Here is a 21,134-nt window from a genome sequence, read left to right as displayed (position 1 = left end):
CGGAATCCCCGCAATTCCGCAAATTTAATGAACATATTGCTTTTTTTTCCGCAAAGCGATTTTTTCGCGGAAAAAAAAGCAACATTTGCACAAGAAATGCGGAATACACTTTAAATAATAGGAGGCATATGTAAGCGTTTTTTCGCGTTTTTATCATGTTTTTATAGCGAAAAAACGCGAAAAAAACACAAAAAATACTGAACGTGTGTACATGGCCTTAAGCTGAGACATGGACTACTATGTAAAATAGCAAGGTATGTAAATTCACCAGAAAAGATATCAATAGTAGCTGTGAAGTTTAAAATATAACTTTTAATATCAATACTAATAAAACGTATGATCCAAATGTGAGAGGTGCAGGACACACACAAAAATCATATAAAAACTGTACTTGATTAACAACAGATCACCATTTGATATTTGTATCACGATGATAATGCAAATGTGCTACATTAATTTGAGCTGTCGCTCATAGTTGCAGTCCACAATGGGTGATCAAGGATGACCTTTCTGCTTCAAACCATGGCACAAATTTCAAAGCACCAGCCTGAACATACTCTATATATCATTAACCCCATTATGTGGAGTAGGCCTTATTGGATCAGTGGCTGTTTGGTATTTTAGCATAGATCATGTATCATAGACTACCTTACAGCAAAAAGCTACAGATTCCTGTTTTCACAATAATTATTGTAAACAATCATCCTTATTTAACTCTGATATCATAATGTGACTGTGTTTAACATGAAAAGTAAGATATATACACAAAATAGGCTTTGCCTACCCAGTGAATCTACAATACACTATATATTGATGACCATATTAGGCTACGTTCACATTTGCTTTGCGTCGGGCGAAGGTTCAGCGACGCATGCGTCATGCGCCCCTTTATTTAACATGGGGGCGCATGGACATGCGTTGTCTTGCATTTTGTGACGCATGCGTCATTTTTGGCGCAAGCGTCAGGGCGCAGAGGACGCAGCAAGTTGCATTTTTTTTGCGTCCAAAATCATGCCAAAAAAGGACGCATGCATCACAAAACAATGCAATTTGCATGCTTTCTTGTTTGTGTTGTGTGTTGCATCGCCGACGCAGCACCGCACAACGCAAATGTGAACGTAGCCTTACTTAAGTTTTATTAGTATTGATATTAAAAGTTATATTTAGTACTATTCTATACTTTAGTACTATATTGCTGCAAATTAACAACAGTACAGTTCTCGCTATAGTTGGGTTAAACACGTAGACCATCATGAAGTAGAGAAATTCTCCCAAAAGAGCAAAATGCCTTGTAAAACAATCTTACACTTGCTTCACACCATGTTGTACCAATAGTTATTGTTTCATGGTTAATATTTAGTATTAGAAGACTTTAACCCCTTAACCCCAGAGGGTGGTTTGCATGTTAATGACCAAGCCAATTTTTGCAATTCTGACCACTGTCCCTTTATGAGGGAATAACTCTGGAACACTTCAATGGATCCCAGTGATTCTGACAATGTTTTTTCATGACATATTGAACTTCATGTTGTTAGGGCTAGCTGAACGCACCAAATAATAAAACAGATAGATTAAGGTGCGTTCGCAGCCCGGGGTCCTCCGTGCAGAGATGGAACCTGCTGCCAAGTAATGACGGACTATATGGCGGTACAATGTGAATACACACACGGGTTAACCTCACCCTGTGTGAAGGAAGCGAACCCTGTTACGTCACAGGGCCACGGTACCGCACCAAGAGCGCAAGCAAGGAGTCTCAGAACTCAATCCCAAGACACGGGATTTGAGTACGTAGACCTCATACGCTCGACACTACTACTGGGGTGTCAGAGTGACAGAAATAGAATCATGAGAGTGCATGCAGTGCCGCACTGGCGAACGCCACTAACCACCCAGGCTTGGGTCAGGAAAGCGCTGTGAAAGCACATGGCGCCGCACTGGCGGTCACAGCAATAAGACGCTGTATTGTGTGTTTACGTGCTGATGGCTAAGTCGGGCGCTAGATAGCAATCCTTCATTTGCGAGCAGTCAACAACACTAGGAATGGGAATGATTTAGGAGCTTTCATCCATCGACATACATCCATCAACACACACACATTATCAAGTCTATACTAGCGCATGGCCGTGCGGTCATGCCCAGCTTATATAGTTGCAGCACGTTCAGGATCTTCCAATAAAGGACCAATGGGAAGCTGCTACCGAAGTTTTGCACTTTCATGACCTTCCTGGAGGACCAATGGGATGTGCTGCAGTACCTGAGCATGTAACCCTCGATCTCCAACGGGAGATCTTGCCCTGGGCATGCTCAGAAAGAGAAAAGCAGGACTTAGTCCCAAAAGCATCTGCTTGCCGCTGCCCAACACTAACTTCAATGGCAGAAGCAGGAAAAGCAGCAGTAACTCTTTGTACAGAGTGTGACTGAGCAAGATGCTGGGACCGACGTCTCCGCTGAGCAGACTCCACTGCAGCTGGAGAAGAATGGGAGACCGCAGTGGAGATGGCTCGAGATTCCCCCTGTGCAGAAGCGGGAACTCGACACCTAACACATGTTAGTGGTAAAATTTCTTTGATATGCGATTATTTGTGAAAAAAACAGAAATTTGACGAAAATTTTGCAATATTCCAACTTTAACTTTTCATGCCCTTAAATCAGAGATATGGCACACAAAATACTTTAATAAGTAACAATTTCACATGTCTACTTCACATCAGCACAATTTTGTAACCAATTTTTTTTTTTAGGAATTTATAAGGGTTAAAAGTTAAACAGCGATTTCTCATTATTACAACACTATTTTTTTTTAGAGACCACCTCACATTTGAAGTCACTTTGTGGGGTCTATATGATAAAAAATACCCAAAATTGATACCATTCTTTGATATGCGATTATTTGTGAAAAAAACAGAAATTTGACGAAAATTTTGCAATATTCCAACTTTAACTTTTCATGCCCTTAAATCAGAGATATGGCACACAAAATACTTTAATAAGTAACAATTTCACATGTCTACTTCACATCAGCACAATTTTGTAACCAATTTTTTTTTTTAGGAATTTATAAGGGTTAAAAGTTAAACAGCGATTTCTCATTATTACAACACTATTTTTTTTTAGAGACCACCTCACATTTGAAGTCACTTTGTGGGGTCTATATGATAAAAAATACCCAAAATTGATACCATTCTAAAAACTGCACCCCTCATGGTGCTCAAAACCACATTGAGCACAAGGTGCTCAAAAACACCCTTCAAGTGCTTCACAGGAATTTTTGTAATGTTTAAAAAAATGAACATTTAACTTTTTTTCACAAAAATTTACTTCAGATCCAATTTTTTTTTCATTTTACCAAGGGTAACAGGAGAAATTGGACCACATAAGTTGTTGTGCAATTTGTCCTTAGTACGCTGATACCCCATATGTGGGGATAAACCACTGTTTGGGCGCATGGCAGAGCTCGGAAGAGGAGGAGCGTTGTTTCACTTTTTCAATGCAAAATTGGCTGGAATTAAGATCAGAAACAATGTCGCGTTTGGAAAGACCCTGATGTCCCTAAACAGTGGAAATCCCCCACAAGTGACACCATTTTGGAATCTAGACCCCCCAAGGAACTTATTTAGATGTGTGGTGAGCACTTTGAACCCCCATGTGCTTCACAGAAGTTTATAACATAGAGCCGTAAAAATCAAAAATAATATTTTTTCCACAAAAATGATGTTTCGCCCCCAATTTTTTATATTCCCAAGGGTATCAGGAGAAATTGGACCTCAAAAGTTATTCTACAATTTGTCCTGAGTATGCTGATATACCATATGTGGGGGGAAAACCACTGTTTGGGTGCATGGCAGAGCTTGGAAGGGAAGGAGCGCCATTTTACATTTTCAACTCAATATTGGCTGGAATTAAGATCGGCCACCATGTTGCATTTGGAGAGCCCCCAATGTGCCTAAACAGTGGAAACTCCCCACAAGTGAACCCATTTTGGAAACTAGACCCCCCAAGGAACTTATCTAGATGTGTGGTGAGCACTTTGAAGTGCTTCACAAAAGATTATAACGTAGAGCCATGAAAATAAAAATGTCATATTTTTTCCACAAAATAATCTTGTTTCCCACAATTTTTTATTTTACCAAGGGTAACAGGATAAATTGGACCCCAAATGTTGTTGTGCAAATTTTTTTGAGTACATTGATACCCCATATATAGGGGAATACTACTTTTGAGACACAGGGCAAAGCTGAGAAGGGAAGAGGCGCCATATTGAAGTTCAGATTTTGCTGGAATGGTTTGAGGGTGCCATGTCACATTGGCAGAGCCCCTGAGGTGCCAGAACAACAGAAACCCCTTATATGTTAACACAATTTACAAGCTACACTCCCCAATGAATTCATCTAGGCATTCAGTAATCATATTAACACCACATGAGCCTCACAGAATTTTATACTACTGAGCAGTGAAGAAAGAATAAGTCACATTTCTACCACTAAAATGTTGTTTTAGCCCAAAGTTTTTAATTTTTCTAAGGGCTAATAGGAATTTTTTTTACAACAAACTGAGGTATATTTTTTCCTGAGTGTGCCAATACCCTACATGTAATTGGGAAATCATTTTCATGCACAGTGCAAAGCTAAGAGGGTAAGGAGCGCCAGATTTTACTGTTATGGTTTGCAGGTGCCATAACCCACTGGGAGAGCCCATGAGGAGCCAGAACTGCAGAACCCCCCATAAGTGACCCCATTTTACGAACCACATCTCTCAATGAATTAATCTAGGGATGCAGTGATCATATTGACACCATGGATATGTGTCAGAATTGTATACCATTGTGAAGTGAAGATAAAATTACTACATTTTTACCACCAAAATCTTGTTTTAGCCAAATATTTTACATTTTCACACAAAAAGTGGGTAAAAATGGCACCAAAATTTGGCCCACAATTTCTACTGAATGTGGCAATACCCCATATGTGGCTGTACAGTACTACTTAGCCATACGGAGAGACTCGGGAGGAATAAAGCACTATTTCCTATTCAAGTAAATGGGTCTGCGCACATGTGTTGGGCGCCAGTATTCTTCCCCTGCACAGGGTAGATCCCAAGCCTTTCCTGCTTCTGTGGTCTCCCATTCAGCTTTTGCCGCTGCAGGTGCTGCTGTGCATAGAGGTCGGTCCCAGCATCTTGCTCAGGCTCGTCCGGTTCATCTGGTTACTGCTGGCTCTTCAGCCAAGTCTATGGTAACCAGTGGTAGGCAGCGACGAACGGATGCTCTGGAGACTAAGCCCAGAAATCTCCCTACTGAGGATGCTCATGATGTGGTGGCGTCTCATTAGTGGTCGGTCTTCAGCTGCTCTGGTGATGTGGCAGTTCTGGATAGGTCCAGGTCCGCGATCAAGGTCCTCCGACTGGACATGGGATGAACATACAAAAGTGTCTCAGAGGTGCAAGCAGGTACACTAATATCATTATCCTTACATGTGTGTATGGGACATTGCACCAGTGTGGTCTTTTCCAGCATGTGCTCAGGGTCGGCGGTAAGCCATTAGAATTCTGGTTCTCCGGAGAGAAGATTGTCTGTGTGAATTCAGGCTGACGTCTAGCCATTAGAATTCTGGCATCTCCGGAGAGGAGTCGGTTGGGTGCATTTGCTGATTGTGTAACCCCTGTTTGCTTTTTACCCTGTTAGCGGGATACGTTCCCCTTTGAGGTTAACAGGGGTCATATCTAGCACCATACCTCCTTTTTTTCTGTGTGCGAGTGACACAGCTCAGTTGCAGAGCATCTCTTCTGTTTCTGTGTCTGAGTGACCCAGCTCAGTTGCAGAGTATCTGTTCCATTTCTGTGCATGAGTGACACAGCTCAGTTGCAGAGCATCTGTTCCGTTTCTGTGTGTGAGTGACACAGCTCTGTTGCAGTGCATCTGCTTTTGTTTCTGCGTGCGAGTTCAATCCATGTGCTGTTCACACTGAGTGGCTTTAACTCAGTATGGGCAAGCAATCGCTCGCCTAGTGTTCCATCATTTGCTTACTAGCAGCAGTTTTCCATCTCTGCACGATGGACCCCAGGTTGCGATTGCACTTTATTATTTATTTTATTTGGCGCTATCCGCCAACCCTAACAACGTTTCCATTGGGAAAAACACACTGACATGTCCGTTTTTTAATGTCAGCATGGGCCACAAAACTTCCTGCATATGTGCATATGCATAACACACATGGATGTCATCTGTGTGACATGCATCAGCACCGGGGAAGAAGTGTTACAGTAAGCTCTGTTTCCTGTCGCTGGGTGCTGAACATGGCTCTTATCATTCTCCCCTGCTTTGCCAGTGATCAGCGTGAGCAGGAGAGAATGCTGAGAGCTACATGTAAGTGATAAAAGACAGGCAACGGCTGATAAGACTATTACCCCCATCAGCCTTTCCCTGATGTTGGTAATAACCGTGAGAGCAGGTTCATCTGATGGGTGTACTCATCAGCCACCGCCTGCAATATAAATACCTTATATACTCATGTATAAGACAAGATTTTCAGCACATTTTTTGTGCTGAAAGTGCCACCCCCCCTCGGCTTATACACGAGTCATGGTCCAGAAAGCTGGTGGGGGGGGATCGGGGAGCCGGGATAATTAGTTTTCATCCTGGATGGTGCCAAGATGCGACCGTCCTGGATGAAAACCACTGGTGTATGAGTTGCTGGGGAAACAGTGTCAGTGACTGGGGTGACATCATAGAGGTTACCTCCTGTCACTGGGCTGCATTCCCAGCCTGGCTTCACTGTGATGAGATCCCCGCTAGCACCATGAGCGCTCAGTGACCGGGGGTGACATCATAGAGGTTACCTACGGTCACTGGGCTCCGTTCCCAGCCGGGCTGAGCTGCGATGAGATCCCCGCTAGCAATGTTAAGGTACTGTCACACATAACGATATCATTAACGATATCGTTGCTTTTTGTGACATAGCAAAGATATCGTTAACGAAATCGTTATGCGTGACAGCGACCAATGATCAGGCCCCTGCTGGGAGATCGTTGGTCGCTGGGGAAAGTCCAGGACTTTATTTCGTCGCTGGATCTACCGCTGTCATCGCTGAATCGGCGTGTGTGACGCCGATTCAGCGATGTCTTCACTGGTAACCAGGGTAAACATCGGGTTACTAAGCGCAGGGCCGCGCTTAGTAACCCGATGTTTACCCTGGTTACCATTGTAAATGTAAAAAGAAACACTACATACTTACATTCCAGTGTCTGGTCAAGTCCCTCGTTTTCAGCTTCCCGCACTGACTGTGAGCGCTGGCCGGCCGTAAAGCAGAGCACAGCGGTGACGTCACCACTGTACTTTACGGCCGGCGCTCAGTCAGTCCGGGAAGCTGAAGGCGAGGGACGTGACCAGACACCGGAATGTAAGTATGTAGTTGTTTTTTTTTACTTTTACAATAGTAATCAAGGTAAACATCAGGTTACTAAGCGCAGCCCTGCGCTTAGTAACCCGATGTTTACCCTGGTTACCCGGGGACTTCGGCATCATTGGTCGCTGGAGAGCTGTCTGTGTGACAGCTCTCCAGCGACCAAACAGCGACGCTGCAGTGATCGACATCATTGTCTAGATCGCTGCAGCGTTGCTTAATGTGACGGTGCCTTTAGCCAGTGCTAGCTGGGATCTCACCGTATCTAACTGCATGGCAATGATCGGGAGTCCACATCGAGCCGCAGGGTCTCTGTTCCAAAGCAGAGGGGCTGTCAGCCCCTGTGCCGGCTTCTGGAATGCTGCAATCATGTTCGATCGCAGTATTTTGGGGGTTAAAGTGCCGGAAGTGGTCTGTGACCGCTCCTGGCACCTAGTACTGGGTGCCAGCTGTCAGAATCAGCTGACACCTAGCAGCGATCGGCCTCGCACCTCCGTGAGTCACAGCCATTACACAGAATACAGCAGGGGAACATTTATAAAATTATCTCATCACAGGGACATTTTATTTAAACACATCGAATTGTGGAAGCTATTATTATTCCTAGATCTATTGATTAAAATGAACTTTTGTTAGTGGGAAAATCCGCGCTCATACATTGTGCATGAAATCTTTTATGCAAGCATAACAATTCTCCTTGACCCTTTGAAAATAGTGTAATGTAAACGGAGATTGGTCACTCGTTCAACAACTAGATCTGCAAAAAAGAGATGTGGAGATGAGGAAATTCAAGTCTTAAATAGTACGGCTTTCATTAATTAGTTGAACGGTTTATGGGGCAATTATTCCATAGCAGTTGGAACATTGGAACGAGCAAATGATTGTGTCATTTTGTTCATCATTATTATAATAAATGCTACTGTTTACATAAAATAGGGAAACTGATTAGCTAATATTTTATCACTGATTCAATTGCATTTTGTTTAATACATTATCAATGGAAATGTTTGTACATTACTGTATGACTTCATGTATTCGAGATGAATTTTATCACTTATCCCCTACACTTCAAATTATTTGTCTCTGTGAACAGAGCTCATTGTTACGATGTAACAATCGCTATTCAACCATTTCATTCATGATTCCCGTCTTATATAAACACTTGTCTGACATTGTTTTCAAGTCGAGAGTTGCGATCGCATCGGTCATCATTTAAATGATTATCTGCCATGTGCACGAAGCTTTGGTGAACAACTGATTATTGCTATATCAGGCACTTAAGAGTAGGAGTATTCATGCATTGATTTTTCAGGGCTTTTCTTTAGATTCTTTCTTAGGGAGCACAGTGGGTCACACTCTGAAGAGGAAATAACTGAGATACAAGGATAGTATTATTTATTGTTTTGTATGTTGGTTTATTATTTGTTATGCTATTGGCAAAACAATCTTTAGAACTTTGTACGATATTTGTCAGCACTGATTAAATATAAATCATGGACATATCTTTGAAAACTTTAGAAACCTGTTTACAGTTTAATATCACTAAGTCTTTGCCCTCATCTTGGTAAATATGTAGACAGTAGGGGAAGGGTCAGCCCGAGTCATGCATGGCTGCTGGACCAGAGTACACAAGGAACTTGTTTGTAGTCTAGATAAAGGAGCTGTATACACAAAATGTCAACATTTTTACTCCAGACTGTTCAGAAAGTTGCGTTCTTTTTATATTTGTTGCAGAAAAGCAATGCAATCGGACAGTACTTAACCTATTCCTTTGCCCGATAAAATGAATAAACCTAAAACCTAAATCGTAAAATTGCTGAAATTAATATGAGCCATTAGTGGAATTAGTCCTATCCACTTTCATGTTTTCATTAGACAAAAAAATTGTACAGCAGGTAATGCGGTCCACAGTTCTTCCATAAAGTAAAGGTGAAATTATATGAAGTTAATTGCTGTAATGAGTTTTATCACTAGGATAATTCCCTGTTGGTGAATTGCACTGAACTTCCTGTCGTGAAGCCTTAGTAATTGCAGATTTAGCAGAAGAGCCATTGATTGCAGATCGGTTTAAGAATTCTATTTCTTAGCCCATACCCTGAAGACCGGAAATTTTATGCATGGAGATCACATGTAAACCATAGCTACCTTAAAGAATACATGTTTCGACTAACCTTTTTGAAGACAAATAACTGCTTTTTTCAAGGTTAAGCTCAATAAGTTACACCTACGCAGTGTGAAAATAATTAGATGTACTCTACGTAATGTACCAACTATAATTAAATACATTTGTTCTTTATTACACCTGAAAAACGATTTTTTTATTGTTACATTTCAACAAACACCAGTCTCAGGAGATTATATTTCACAAGGCACTACTTTTTATACCGTATATGACACTGTGAACTACGAGCATAGCAAAGTATGGCATCACTTAGATCAGAACTGGAAAGTGAATAAATGTATCAGCCCGGTTTTTGGCCTGGAATTGACATTTGATGGAACATAGGTTACATGGCTTTGACTCATTGTCATTCCTGATACATTTGTGGAGTCACTACAGTTTGTGTTTGTATTTCTAGTAATCTGTTGCAAACTTTAGGGTCATGCTTCCTGTATCCAGCATTAAATATAGATAGAAATCCATTACAATGTTATAAGAAAACTGTATTACAGAGTTATTCATTGATACCGCTGCAGGAGTGTAAACTTTATAGTAACACTGTTCCCTCGAGAGAAAAACTGGATCTTCTGACACATAAAATGACAACACTTTCACCGCCTGCTTTACAGTATTTTAGTAAGATGTTTATGAGTCTCAAACCTCTCTGCATAGCCTCAAAAATACATTTTATAATTCCCCCTTATGACAGAGTCCATTCCGATGGGTGTCTCAGGTCTTGATTTGGCATCTACTCTCTGGTCGCATTTGCCTTCCAGCTTTCTTGCTTCATCTGGTTGATGCGTCCTACGTCATCCACACAGCGTCCCTCAATTAGCTCTCCAGTTCATGCGCACGTTGCTCAGCCCTCAGTAAGGCCGAGCAAAGTACTGTAATGCGCATGCGCCATGAAAGGCCACAGAGCTCCGATGACCCAGAAGTAAAGCCGGTGAATGTGCATTGCAGCACTGAGCTCTACCCTCAGTAGGGCAAAGCAAAGTACACTAGCGCAAGAGTGAATTCACCTGAAAAAGGCATTGTGTGCACATACTGATCGTTGGGTGGAACCTCCAAGTCTGTTGTCATAAAACCCTTTTAATAAAAAGAAAAGTCAACTATTTTATGAAAGTCGTATTTTCAGAGTCCTTGTCAATACAACAGAAAATATTCTGGATTGCACAGAATGCGTAAACAGTGCTATCAAATATGAAACATGACTATGGAGTGTGTGATTCCCGCCTAAAAGGAGCCATCAGCAAATGACATTGATGTATAACATTTATTTTGTTAAGACTGTTACAAAGTGATTGCCACCCTCCATGTATTAACAACTTAGGGTTTCATTTTACATGTTTAGCCCATAGCTGTATTTTTTCTATTCATCTTGTATACAGCAAGTGTCATAAATCTTTCTGATAGAGATGCAAAATAGATATTTTTATCATCTGTTTTAATACAAAGCCATTTGAAATGTTCCTTGCTACCCTGCCAAAAAACTGTGGTAATTATAGTTCTTAGGATAACTGTGATATAACACATGTTAGTATTTCACTGTACTGGGAAGATAAGCAGATGGTTGTTTAACACAAAATGGGTAGTAACGGCTTGCACTATCCTGACAGATTTTGGCATCACTTACTGTCTATTTATCCTAGCTACATTTAGTTAATAGCTGTTTGTGGGCGATGCAGCTAAATTATATAAGTAACATTTTAGTATTAAATTGAAAGCTTTAAGAGTTAGAATTAAACATTGCTCTGGAATCTCTAAATGAGTAGAAAAATGAAGGTTTTGTATGTACTATAAGTGTACTTTATGTCTACTGGGTTGTAGAATAGCATTACTGTATATAAATGAGGGATAATAAATAAATAGAACATTATAATAGCTTTCCGCAGTATTGAAGACAGTTTTTCTTACTCACATGGTACTGTAGCTACAAATGAGAGGTCGAGTTCTAACTATTCTTCAGCTTGGTTATTTCCCAAGTGCTATTAACCTCTACATTTTTAATAGAAAATAGGACACAATTTCTCACGCTTTTTTTCTAAATTAGAGAAATGCAGAAAATGTAATGCCAGATGTATTGTCTTTTTTTAGTGTTTCTGATAGTCATGACTATCTTTAATTAGAAAACGTAGAATCTGAGCATGCTTCATATTAAATATATGGACGCAAAAGAGTATCTTCTATAAAAATAAGTGAAAAGACTAACAATACTGCTATAACTGAGAAATAATAAATACTACTACAGATAAGTTGAGTTGAATTTCCTGAAATTTGCATGTGCACGTGAATTTGAACAGTCTACGATTCAATTCTCAAGGATCACAAAAAATATAAAATCCCAGTGCCATTTCACACTACTGAAGAATCCAAGAGTAGGTTAATAACATAAGGCATGCCCACATGGCCATCCTCATAGTGCTTTGTAGCTATCACATCACATGGACTAACCCAGCTAATTATAGTGAACTATGAGAGCCAGCATAAAAATGAAAGCCATCCCAGCAAGATTTTTGGCTTTTCCAATGCAGGGATTGGAGGTCAGAATGCACAGCTCTTTGTACATAGGTACAGCAAAGGCCTAATCTCATTGTGTTTATTATTTTTAAATAAAAATGGAAAAGTGTGTTTTGTTTTATTTCTAATAAAGGACTTTATTCTGGCTGTGTATTTTTTTTTACCATATAACTGTAGGATTAGTAATGGATAGGTGTCTTATAGATGCATCTCCATTAGTAATCCGTGGGTTTGATGTCACCTGACAATACAAAGGTGACATGGTTCACTACTGTATTGTCAGGTGACAATTTGTGGGTTCCCACAAATATGAATCACACTTGCCACTGCTACAGGGCAAGTGGCAAAAGTTGGGCAAAGTGCCAGAATTGGCGCATCTAACAGATGTGCCTTTCCTGGGTAGCTGCAAGCTGCAAATTTTAGGCTGGGGGTGTCATGGCTCCTTACCAGCCTGAGAGTACCAGCCCCCAGCTGCCTGCTTTAGCAAAGCTGGTTGTGAAAAATAGGGGTGACCCTATGCCATTTTTTACATTATTTATTTAAATAATAATGAGTACCACACAGCGGGTGCATCTCTTGGTCCCACTTTGTGGTACTGATGCAGCACACGGGCGGCATACAATTGCCACATGTGTGCCACAAGTATTACACACATGGACACTGACATCTCCAGCAATGTTTTGATGTTAGCGAGAGCGCCATAGGAAAATTTCTATAGGTGCTCCTGCTGACATCAGATAGGTGAAGTGAGTTCATTGGCTGTGAACTCCCAGGACCTTTCTGATAGCACCACAAGCTTGAGAACTTTCTCACACTCTCGGTGACATCAGACAGGTCCTACCAGTTTACCACGAGAGAATAGGCAGTGGTAGCTTGGCAACCATGCAGCCTGCCATCTAGATGTAGCAGAGCTAGACCCGTCGTGGGACAAATGGATGATCATCTTCTCAGCAGAAAGGTGAGGAATATTGTTGTTTTTTTTTTAAATCTTTTGCAGAAGACAATGGCTTTGGTGGAATGAGCGATGTCATAAGTATGGTTCAATTAAGATTTATTTAACCCTGCTGTTCTGTTGGTCAAAAATGACGACTTTGAACTTCAATATTCTTTAAAATATTCAAGATGCGGCTCTGAAACCCGTGGCCGACCGACCCATCCTCATTTAAGTCAATCAACCACAAGTTTCAGAACCGCATCTTGAACACCCCAAAAAATACCAAAGTTCAAAATAGGTCTCCCCAGACCGAACAGAACAGCAGGGTTAAGGAGTCTGTGTCATTCTTTCAATTATAGGACTTTTTTCTGGGTGTCTGTGTTTTTATACAATGACTATGGGGTTAGTAATGGGGGCGTCTTAGTGAAGCCTCTCCTTTGCTAACCTCTGGGCTTGATGTCACCTGTCAATACAAAGGTGATATAAACCCCCTCCAACTATCACCCCACTTGCCATCTCTACAGGGCAAATGGGAAAAGCGAGGCTAAGTGCAAGAATTGTCACATCTGATAGATGCACCTTTTCTGGGGTGGTTGAGAGCTGATGTTTTTAGCCCTGGGGAAGTATTCATGGCCCCTTCTTAGGCTATTAATATCAGTCCACAGCTGTCTGCCTAGCTTTGCTGGTTATTATGGGGGACCTTACATCATTTTTCGGAGTCCCCATTTTATTAGCCAGTAAAGGCTAAGTATACAGCTGTGAGCTCATATTACTATCCTGGGAAGCTCCATGGGTATTACCCCCTTCCCAGGCTATAAACATCTGCCCTCAACAATCGGCTTTCCCTCTGCTGCACACACACTGCATTAATTGCATATGTCACTGACATTTGTATATCTAGCTATTCTATGTTTATATACTACATGTAATCCAACTATTCTATGCCGATGGCTCCTGCTGTGATTTTACAGTATGTGGCTGCTGAATTGTCGGCTTTTCTTCAATCTATCTATCTAATTATCTACTGTATCTATATACAGCTCTGGCAAAAATTAAGAGACCACAGCAAAATGTTCAATTTGTCTGATTTTTCTATTTTTGAGTGAAATGTAAATTGTTCTTTTATTCTATAAACTTCTGACAACATGTCTCTGAATTCCCAAGCAATAAATTTAGTATTTTTTTATAAAAAAGAAAAATGGTGAAAATTAAAAAAAAAGTGCTTTCAGACCCCAAATAATTCAAAGAAAACAATTTCATAATCATTTAGAAACAACAATACTAATGTTTTAACTCAAGAAGAGTTCAGAAATCAATATTTTGTGGATTAACCATAATTTTTCATCACAGATTTCATGCCTCTTGGCATGCTTTCCACCAGTCTTTCACACCACTTCTGGCACACAAATTTAAGCAGTTCTCCTTTGTTTGATGGCTTGTAACTATCCATCATCCTCTTGATTACATTCCAGAGGTTTTCAATGGGGTTCATTTCTGGAGATTGGGCTGCCCATGACAGGGTTTTGATGTGCATTTCTCTAATCCACCCAGTCAGTGATTCCATCATTGAAGGAAATTAGATTAGTCTGTCATGACTTGATTGCTACAAAGCCATGCAGGTTCTGGTTTATAGCAGTATTCCTATCCAAGTACTCACATACATGTTGTTTAATAATTTGCTCAAATATCTTTCCTGGTATAGGAGTAAGGCTCACTGGCCTGTAATTTCCTGGCTCCATCTTCTTTCCCTTTTTGAAGGTAGGGACAACATTTGCCCTTCTCCAATCTTCTTAGATTTTTCCTGTTTTCCAGTATTTTTTAAAGTATCCGGCTAGTGGTTCTGCAATTTCCTCTGCTAACTCTTTCAGTACCCTAGAATGTAATTCATCTGGACCAGGATATTTATATTCATTTAAGTTAGCTAAGTGTTCCTTCTACATCTCTCTGTTTATAGATAGTGTAGATGTTTTTATTCCTTCGATGACACTGTGGAGATCAGTTGATGTTATAGTTGCTTCCTTAGAGACCATGGATACAAAATAGTAATTTAAAAGTTTGGCCTTCTCAATATAGTTTTTTACCACTTACTCCTTTTCATCCTGTAAAAATCTTATAACATCTTTGACTTTTCTTTTGCTTGTGACATACCTCCAAAATCCTTTTTTACCGCTTTTGGTCTCCCTTGCCAGCCTCATTTTAAGGCCGGGGTCACACTTGCGAGTTCAATGCGATAAACTCGCACGAGGCTCTCGCAGCAATACACAGCACTTTTTTCCTTTATGACAAGTGAATAAATTCTGTGTTCATCCATCCTGGTCTCTTTAAATGCTTCCAATTATTCTTTCTTTTCTGGATTGTTGCAGATTGTGCAGTCAGAATTTCATTTAGCAAAATCTCCCATACTTCCTGGACATTTCTTTAGAACAGCCAGCCATTGGACCTTTCTTACCCTCTTTATGAGTCAAATAAAATATGCCTTTCAGAAGTCCAATGTTAAAGTCTGAGTCCTTGCTGATCTTCCTCCTGTTATAGTCCAAAATGTCAGAATAGCACGATCGCTGTCTCCTAAATTCCCAGCCACCTTTACTTCCTTAACCATTTCCTCCCTATTGGTAAAAATTAGATCCAAGATTGCAGATATTAGTGTACTCTCTTCTATCTTTTGAAAGATAAAGTTGTCAGCAAGAGAAGATAAGAATTTTCTAGACCAATGGACCAATTACTTTTTCCAGAGAGAGATTCCCAACAAATAACTGAATAGATAACATTTTTCATGATCACTATTTCATACTTTTTGAGATCAGAAACATCTGATGTAAAAAGAGGTCATCCATGTACCAGTCTCCCCAGGCGGCCTATATTAAACACCTACAATAGAGTCCTCTGTGTTCTTCTCTCCTTGTATTCTTACCTAAACAGTTTCTACAGAGCTACAAGTCTCTGAAGCTTGGATCTCTCTGGAGATATACTTTTTTTTTACATACAATGCAACACCTCCTCCTCTCTTGTTAATCATGTTTCTAATAAATAAGTTGTAGCCTTCCAGTTTTGTATTCCAATCATGTGTATCATCCCACCAAGTTTCAGTGATGCCTATGACATCATATCTCTCATCCTGTGTTAGCACCTCCAATTCTCCTTGTTTGTTTCCCATGCTTTGTGCATTTGTATAGACACATTTTAGTTTGTAGTTGGCTTCACTTGCTCCTCTATTTTCATGCAGAATTTGTTGTTTTTGTTCTTTATTTCCACTTCTAGTAACAGGGTTCTCAAAAGAATTCATTAGCTTCATATTTTTTCCTGGCTTTATATTTCCCATTCTATAGTGCTCTAGTTTAAAGCTCCCTTTATAAGTGAATCAAGGCGACTACCAAATATGTGTTTTTCTGTTTTCATAAGCTGCAACCCATCACTAGCAAGGAGTTTATCATACACATTCCCTCCACTGTAAGAAACCCAAAACGTTGATCATGGCACCATCGGTGTAGCCAGCTGTTCACCTTTAGAATCCTGTTCAATCTCCTTGGTCCATGCCCACCCACTGGGAGGATGGATGAGAAGACAACTGCGCTCCCAGTTCCTTGACTTTCTGGCCTAGGTTTTCAAAGTTTCTGCCTATAGTTTCCAGGCCTTTTTTTGCTGTGTCATTTTCTCCTACGTGTATTAGTAGTCGTGGGTTGTCATCTGTAGAACTGAAGATTCTTGATACTCTATTAGACACATCTTTGATTTGGGCACCTGGAAGACAGCACACTTCTCATGAGGTAATGTTTGGTCTACAGATGCTTCTGTTCACTCAGTAGGGAATCCCCAACAACCACCACTCTCCTCGTCTTCAGCACAGCACTTCTTTTTCTCCCATTAAGAGGCTTCTGATTTCTTACCGGGGTGTTACTTGTGGCAAAGCCCTCTTTTGATGTACATATTCATACTTGTCCTGCTTGAGAGCCTAGTAGCGGTTCTTCAGTGGTATGGCTGCTGAGTGCATCATCATTCTTCTTCTTTGCGTCACGTTTCCATTTCTCTTCTTCTGCAGGTACACTAAAAGGTGCTTCTCTTCAAACAATGTGAATAGTTATTTCTAACCACAGTAGTCCCCATAGAAAAAGTGTAAATCAAAGCAGTGGGAATGGAAATGTCACAACAGCCTCTCCCCAAGAGGTTTCACTGTTCCCTTTGCATCTTAATAGTGTCAAAAAGTGTCTTAATGAAAATGCTAATCAATAAAATCTGATGCCTTTGCTAGCTTATGAAATAAATCTAAATGCTGTAGTACCATAAGCCAGATGTAGAGTGTCCATAAATGAATACAAGCCAAAAGCACTATACATGAGTCAGCTATAATATTACCCTTGCATTTATGCCAGTTATATCAGTGCATTTATAATTGAGTTAAACAGAATGCATCGGTGCTAATAGCAGCTCTAATGTTAACCAAAAATTCTATATTTGCCCTTAATTACTAACCTGTTTTCTTTCCAATGAAACACTGATTTACACGCAAATAATATCAGTAATTTTACATGTACTTTTGTGGGCTTAGAGGAGCAACAGCAGGACGGTACTGGGTGCTACTCGTCGTTTTGGATGACAGATATTGGAAGTCACAAATTACATGGCAGAGGCCATGGTGGAAGAAACTAAGGAATAATTATCATGAAATACTTAAGGCCCCGTCACACATAGCGACGCTGCAGCGATACCGACAACGATCCGGATCGCTGCAGCGTCGCTGTTTGATCGCTGGAGAGCTGTCACACAGACAGCTCTCCAGCGACCAACGATCCCGAGGTCCCCGGTAACCAGGGTAAACATCGGGTAACTAAGCGCAGGGCCGCGCTTAGTAACCCGATGTTTACCCTGGTTACCATCGTTAAAGTAAAAACAAACAAACGCTACATACTTACCTACCGCTGTCTGTCCCCGGCGCTCTGCTTCTCTGGTCTGGCTGTGAGCACAGCGGCCGGAAAGCAGAGCGGTGACGTCACCGCTCTGCTTTCCGGCTGCCCGGCGCTCACAGCCAGTACAGGAGGAGTGCAGAGCACAGCGCTGGAGGACAGACGGCTGTAGGTAAGTATGTAGTGTTTGTTTTTTTTACTTTTAGGATGGTAACCATCGTAAACATCGGGTTACTAAGCGCGGCCCTGCGCTTAGTTACCCGATGCTTACCCTGGTTACCAGTGAAGACATCGCTGAATCGGTGTCACACACGCCGATTCAGCGATGCCTGCGGGGAGTCCAGCGACGAAATAAAGTTCTGGACTTTCTTCCCCGACCAGCGACAGCACAGCAGGGGCCTGATCGCTGCTGCCTGTCACACTGGACGATATCGCTAGCGAGGACGCTGCAACGTCACGGATCGCTAGCGATATCGTCTAGTGTGATGGTACCTTTAGAATGATTATTTACTCACACATTATAGATTAGCTAATTGAACAATTGACTGATTTTTATCTGTTTACTTCCTTAAGATCCATTTATCCCAACTGCTTTCAGATGAATTTGGAGGGTGATTGTGAACTATACTTTAGTTAATCATTCATACTCCTTATAAATAAATTCATTCCAATTTTTACTTTATCATTTACAAATGTGCGAACAAAGGTGAATGAATTGTTCTTTCATGAAAGGGTTTCTATTTAATCTTGTGATACCGGAATGATTTGGAACAAAGAACGCATGCTGTCGAAAGTAAATGCGATTTCTCCAAACGTTGCTGTATATTAATTAAGCAGATCCTAAACTCTGCATGCTGTTCCTGTGCCTCAATTATACCATTTAGACGTGACAGTATTAATATTCAAGACTGTTTCCTTTGAATTTATTTGGATAATAAATCTGTTGTCTTTATTTTCTCCAGGGGGCTCAGATGATTTTCAGTGCAGCTAAAGACCTTGGACAGTTGTCTAAATTAAAGGTAATACTGTTAAATCAATAGTTAATCACCTGCCACAGTAACTTTATCCTTCACTCTTCATGTCTCATTGTAATATCTGTCTTGTCACTCTTCTCTCTTATAAAATAAGTCAGCATGAGCAGAGGATTTTGCTATTATTATGTAACACAGTAGTGTCACTTTCATCCTTCTGGTATAAAATGTCAGGTGATGAGCAGATCATCAAGTGCCACCATTTTGACCTTTCATTGTGGACATTTGAAATAGCAATGATCTGATTTCTGTCCTACCTCTTTGCTCTCATCATTATGCTAGCTTTGTTTTCAGTTTAGCATTTAAAGTGTTTTTCCCACTTTTGAAATAAAATCCCTTGAATATTTCAAGAATGCCTTTAAAAAGTGCTTGGTACAGTGTCAAAGTGGCCGTGATGTGGACATGTTGAATTGTTTCTATTGTCTGACTTAAAGTAAATCAGTCTGTAAGATCATCCTGGTACCCTATATATGGGCATGAAGGCCTGTGAAATGTAAATCAATCAACACCTTGTCATCTTTTATCTGTTGCTGCATTCACAAGTACTTGGCATTTCCCCAGCCAACACAGCTCTGTCTGATTTCCTTGCTGGCACCTTACATCAGGGGTCCTCAACTCCAGTCCTCAAGGCCCACCAACATGTCATGTTTTCAGGATTTCCTTAGTCTTGCCCAGGTAATAATTGCATCACCTGTGCAATGCAAAGGAAATCCTGAAAACATGACCTGTTGGTGGGCCTTGAGGACTGGAGTTGGGGACCCCTGCCTTACATCACTCAGGTTAAAGTAAGCTAAATAACCTGATTTTAGGTGGAGAAATAATCTTGGGAAGTAGTGGCTGCTTAAGTGATATGTCATTCCCAGATTCTCATTTGCATATGAATAGAAATGGTAATTACTCAGGAATTTAGCAACAGCTCAAAGATATAAAGGTGTAGATGGATTTACATTTCAAAAACCTGCATGCTATCAGATTTTCTTGAATACATCCCTAGCTCTTTTTCGTTTTTTTCTCACAGTTTTCCAAGGAACATAACTTTTTATTTTTTCTTTGACAAAGCCATACAAGGGCCTGATTTTTCTTTTGTTGGTCAAGTTGTAGTGTTTGCGTGACAGCATTCACTTTATTATGTAGTGTTCACAAAACCATGAAAAAAATTTAAAGTGTAGTACCGTGGCAAAGAAAACGCTTTCCCACTACATTTTTTTTTAGTTTTGTTTTTCATTGCACAGTAAAAAGTTACCTGTAAACATGATTCTCCAAGTCAGTATGATTACAGAAATAAAGTTGTGTCGATTTTTTTTTTTTCATTTATGTGGTAAAATAAAAAATTGCATGTCTGTAAAAAATAAATTAATAATAACATTTGGTTTGTGTCACTATTTTCACTGGTAATGTTTTTATATTTTTGTGGTAATGGAATGGTCTGAGGATTTGGAGCATATATGATGTTTTAATCACTTTTTATTGGATTTTTCAGAGTAGTTTATACATAGTGGATGCTTTGTCTCTTTCGTCCCGCTACATTTAGCCCAACTTGGGTCTCTCCCTAAGGTGGCTAGCATATAAGTATCGCTTGCTCACTGAGCCCCACTCCATACAGCCAACCAATTCCAGCCCTGTGCTGATGAGGGCCTAAAGCCCGAAACACGTGTCCACAGGTAGGAATTGGTTGGCTGTGTAAATTTAGAAACTAATCCGCAGCATTGCACGCTTGGCGGTTCCAAGCGCTGTGGATTAGACAGGGGTGGAAAGAGATGATTTGCATAGCTCCGCCTACTGCAAAGGATTCTGGGTAAACCTGCTTGTTGTGAGTTCTGTTTTTGGGCTCCCTCTGGTGGTTACTGATGGTACTGGGTGACTTGTGTTCTCTGCGGTCTCTGGTGTCCACCTGTTCCATCAGGTTATGGGTGTTTCCTATTTAACCTGGCTTTTTTGTCATTTCCTCGCTGGCTATCAATGTAATCAGCGTGTCTTTTTACCTCTGCTCCCTGCGTCTGTTATCTTCAGGACAAGCTAGGTTTTGATTTTCCTGTTCCACGTTTTGCTTACTTTTTGTCTTAGTCCAGCTTGCAGATATGTGATTCCTTGCTGCTGGTTGCTCTAGTGGGCTGAAATTACTCCTCATGTTCCATGAGTTGGCACATGAGTTCAAGTAATTTCAGGATGGTTTTTTGAAGGGTTTTTCGCTGA

At 40.6% G+C, this 21,134-nt stretch overlaps 1 protein-coding gene across 1 annotated transcript in view; it reads left to right on the top strand.

The window, feature by feature from the left end:
• The window catches only part of UNC13C (unc-13 homolog C), a 1,145,854-nt gene that overhangs the window by 902,921 nt on the left and 221,799 nt on the right, over positions 1-21,134 (top strand). The window contains exon 29 of the mRNA XM_069765967.1: positions 18,873-18,929. Within this exon, the coding sequence (XP_069622068.1) occupies positions 18,873-18,929 (57 nt within the window). The remainder of the gene's footprint in view (positions 1-18,872; positions 18,930-21,134) is intronic.

Source organism: Ranitomeya imitator, chromosome 4 (assembly GCF_032444005.1).
Source record: "Ranitomeya imitator isolate aRanImi1 chromosome 4, aRanImi1.pri, whole genome shotgun sequence".
NCBI classification, from domain to species: Eukaryota; Metazoa; Chordata; class Amphibia; order Anura; family Dendrobatidae; genus Ranitomeya; species Ranitomeya imitator.
Note: the sequence above shows the minus strand (reverse complement) of the source record. Positions and strands in the feature narration are given on the sequence as shown.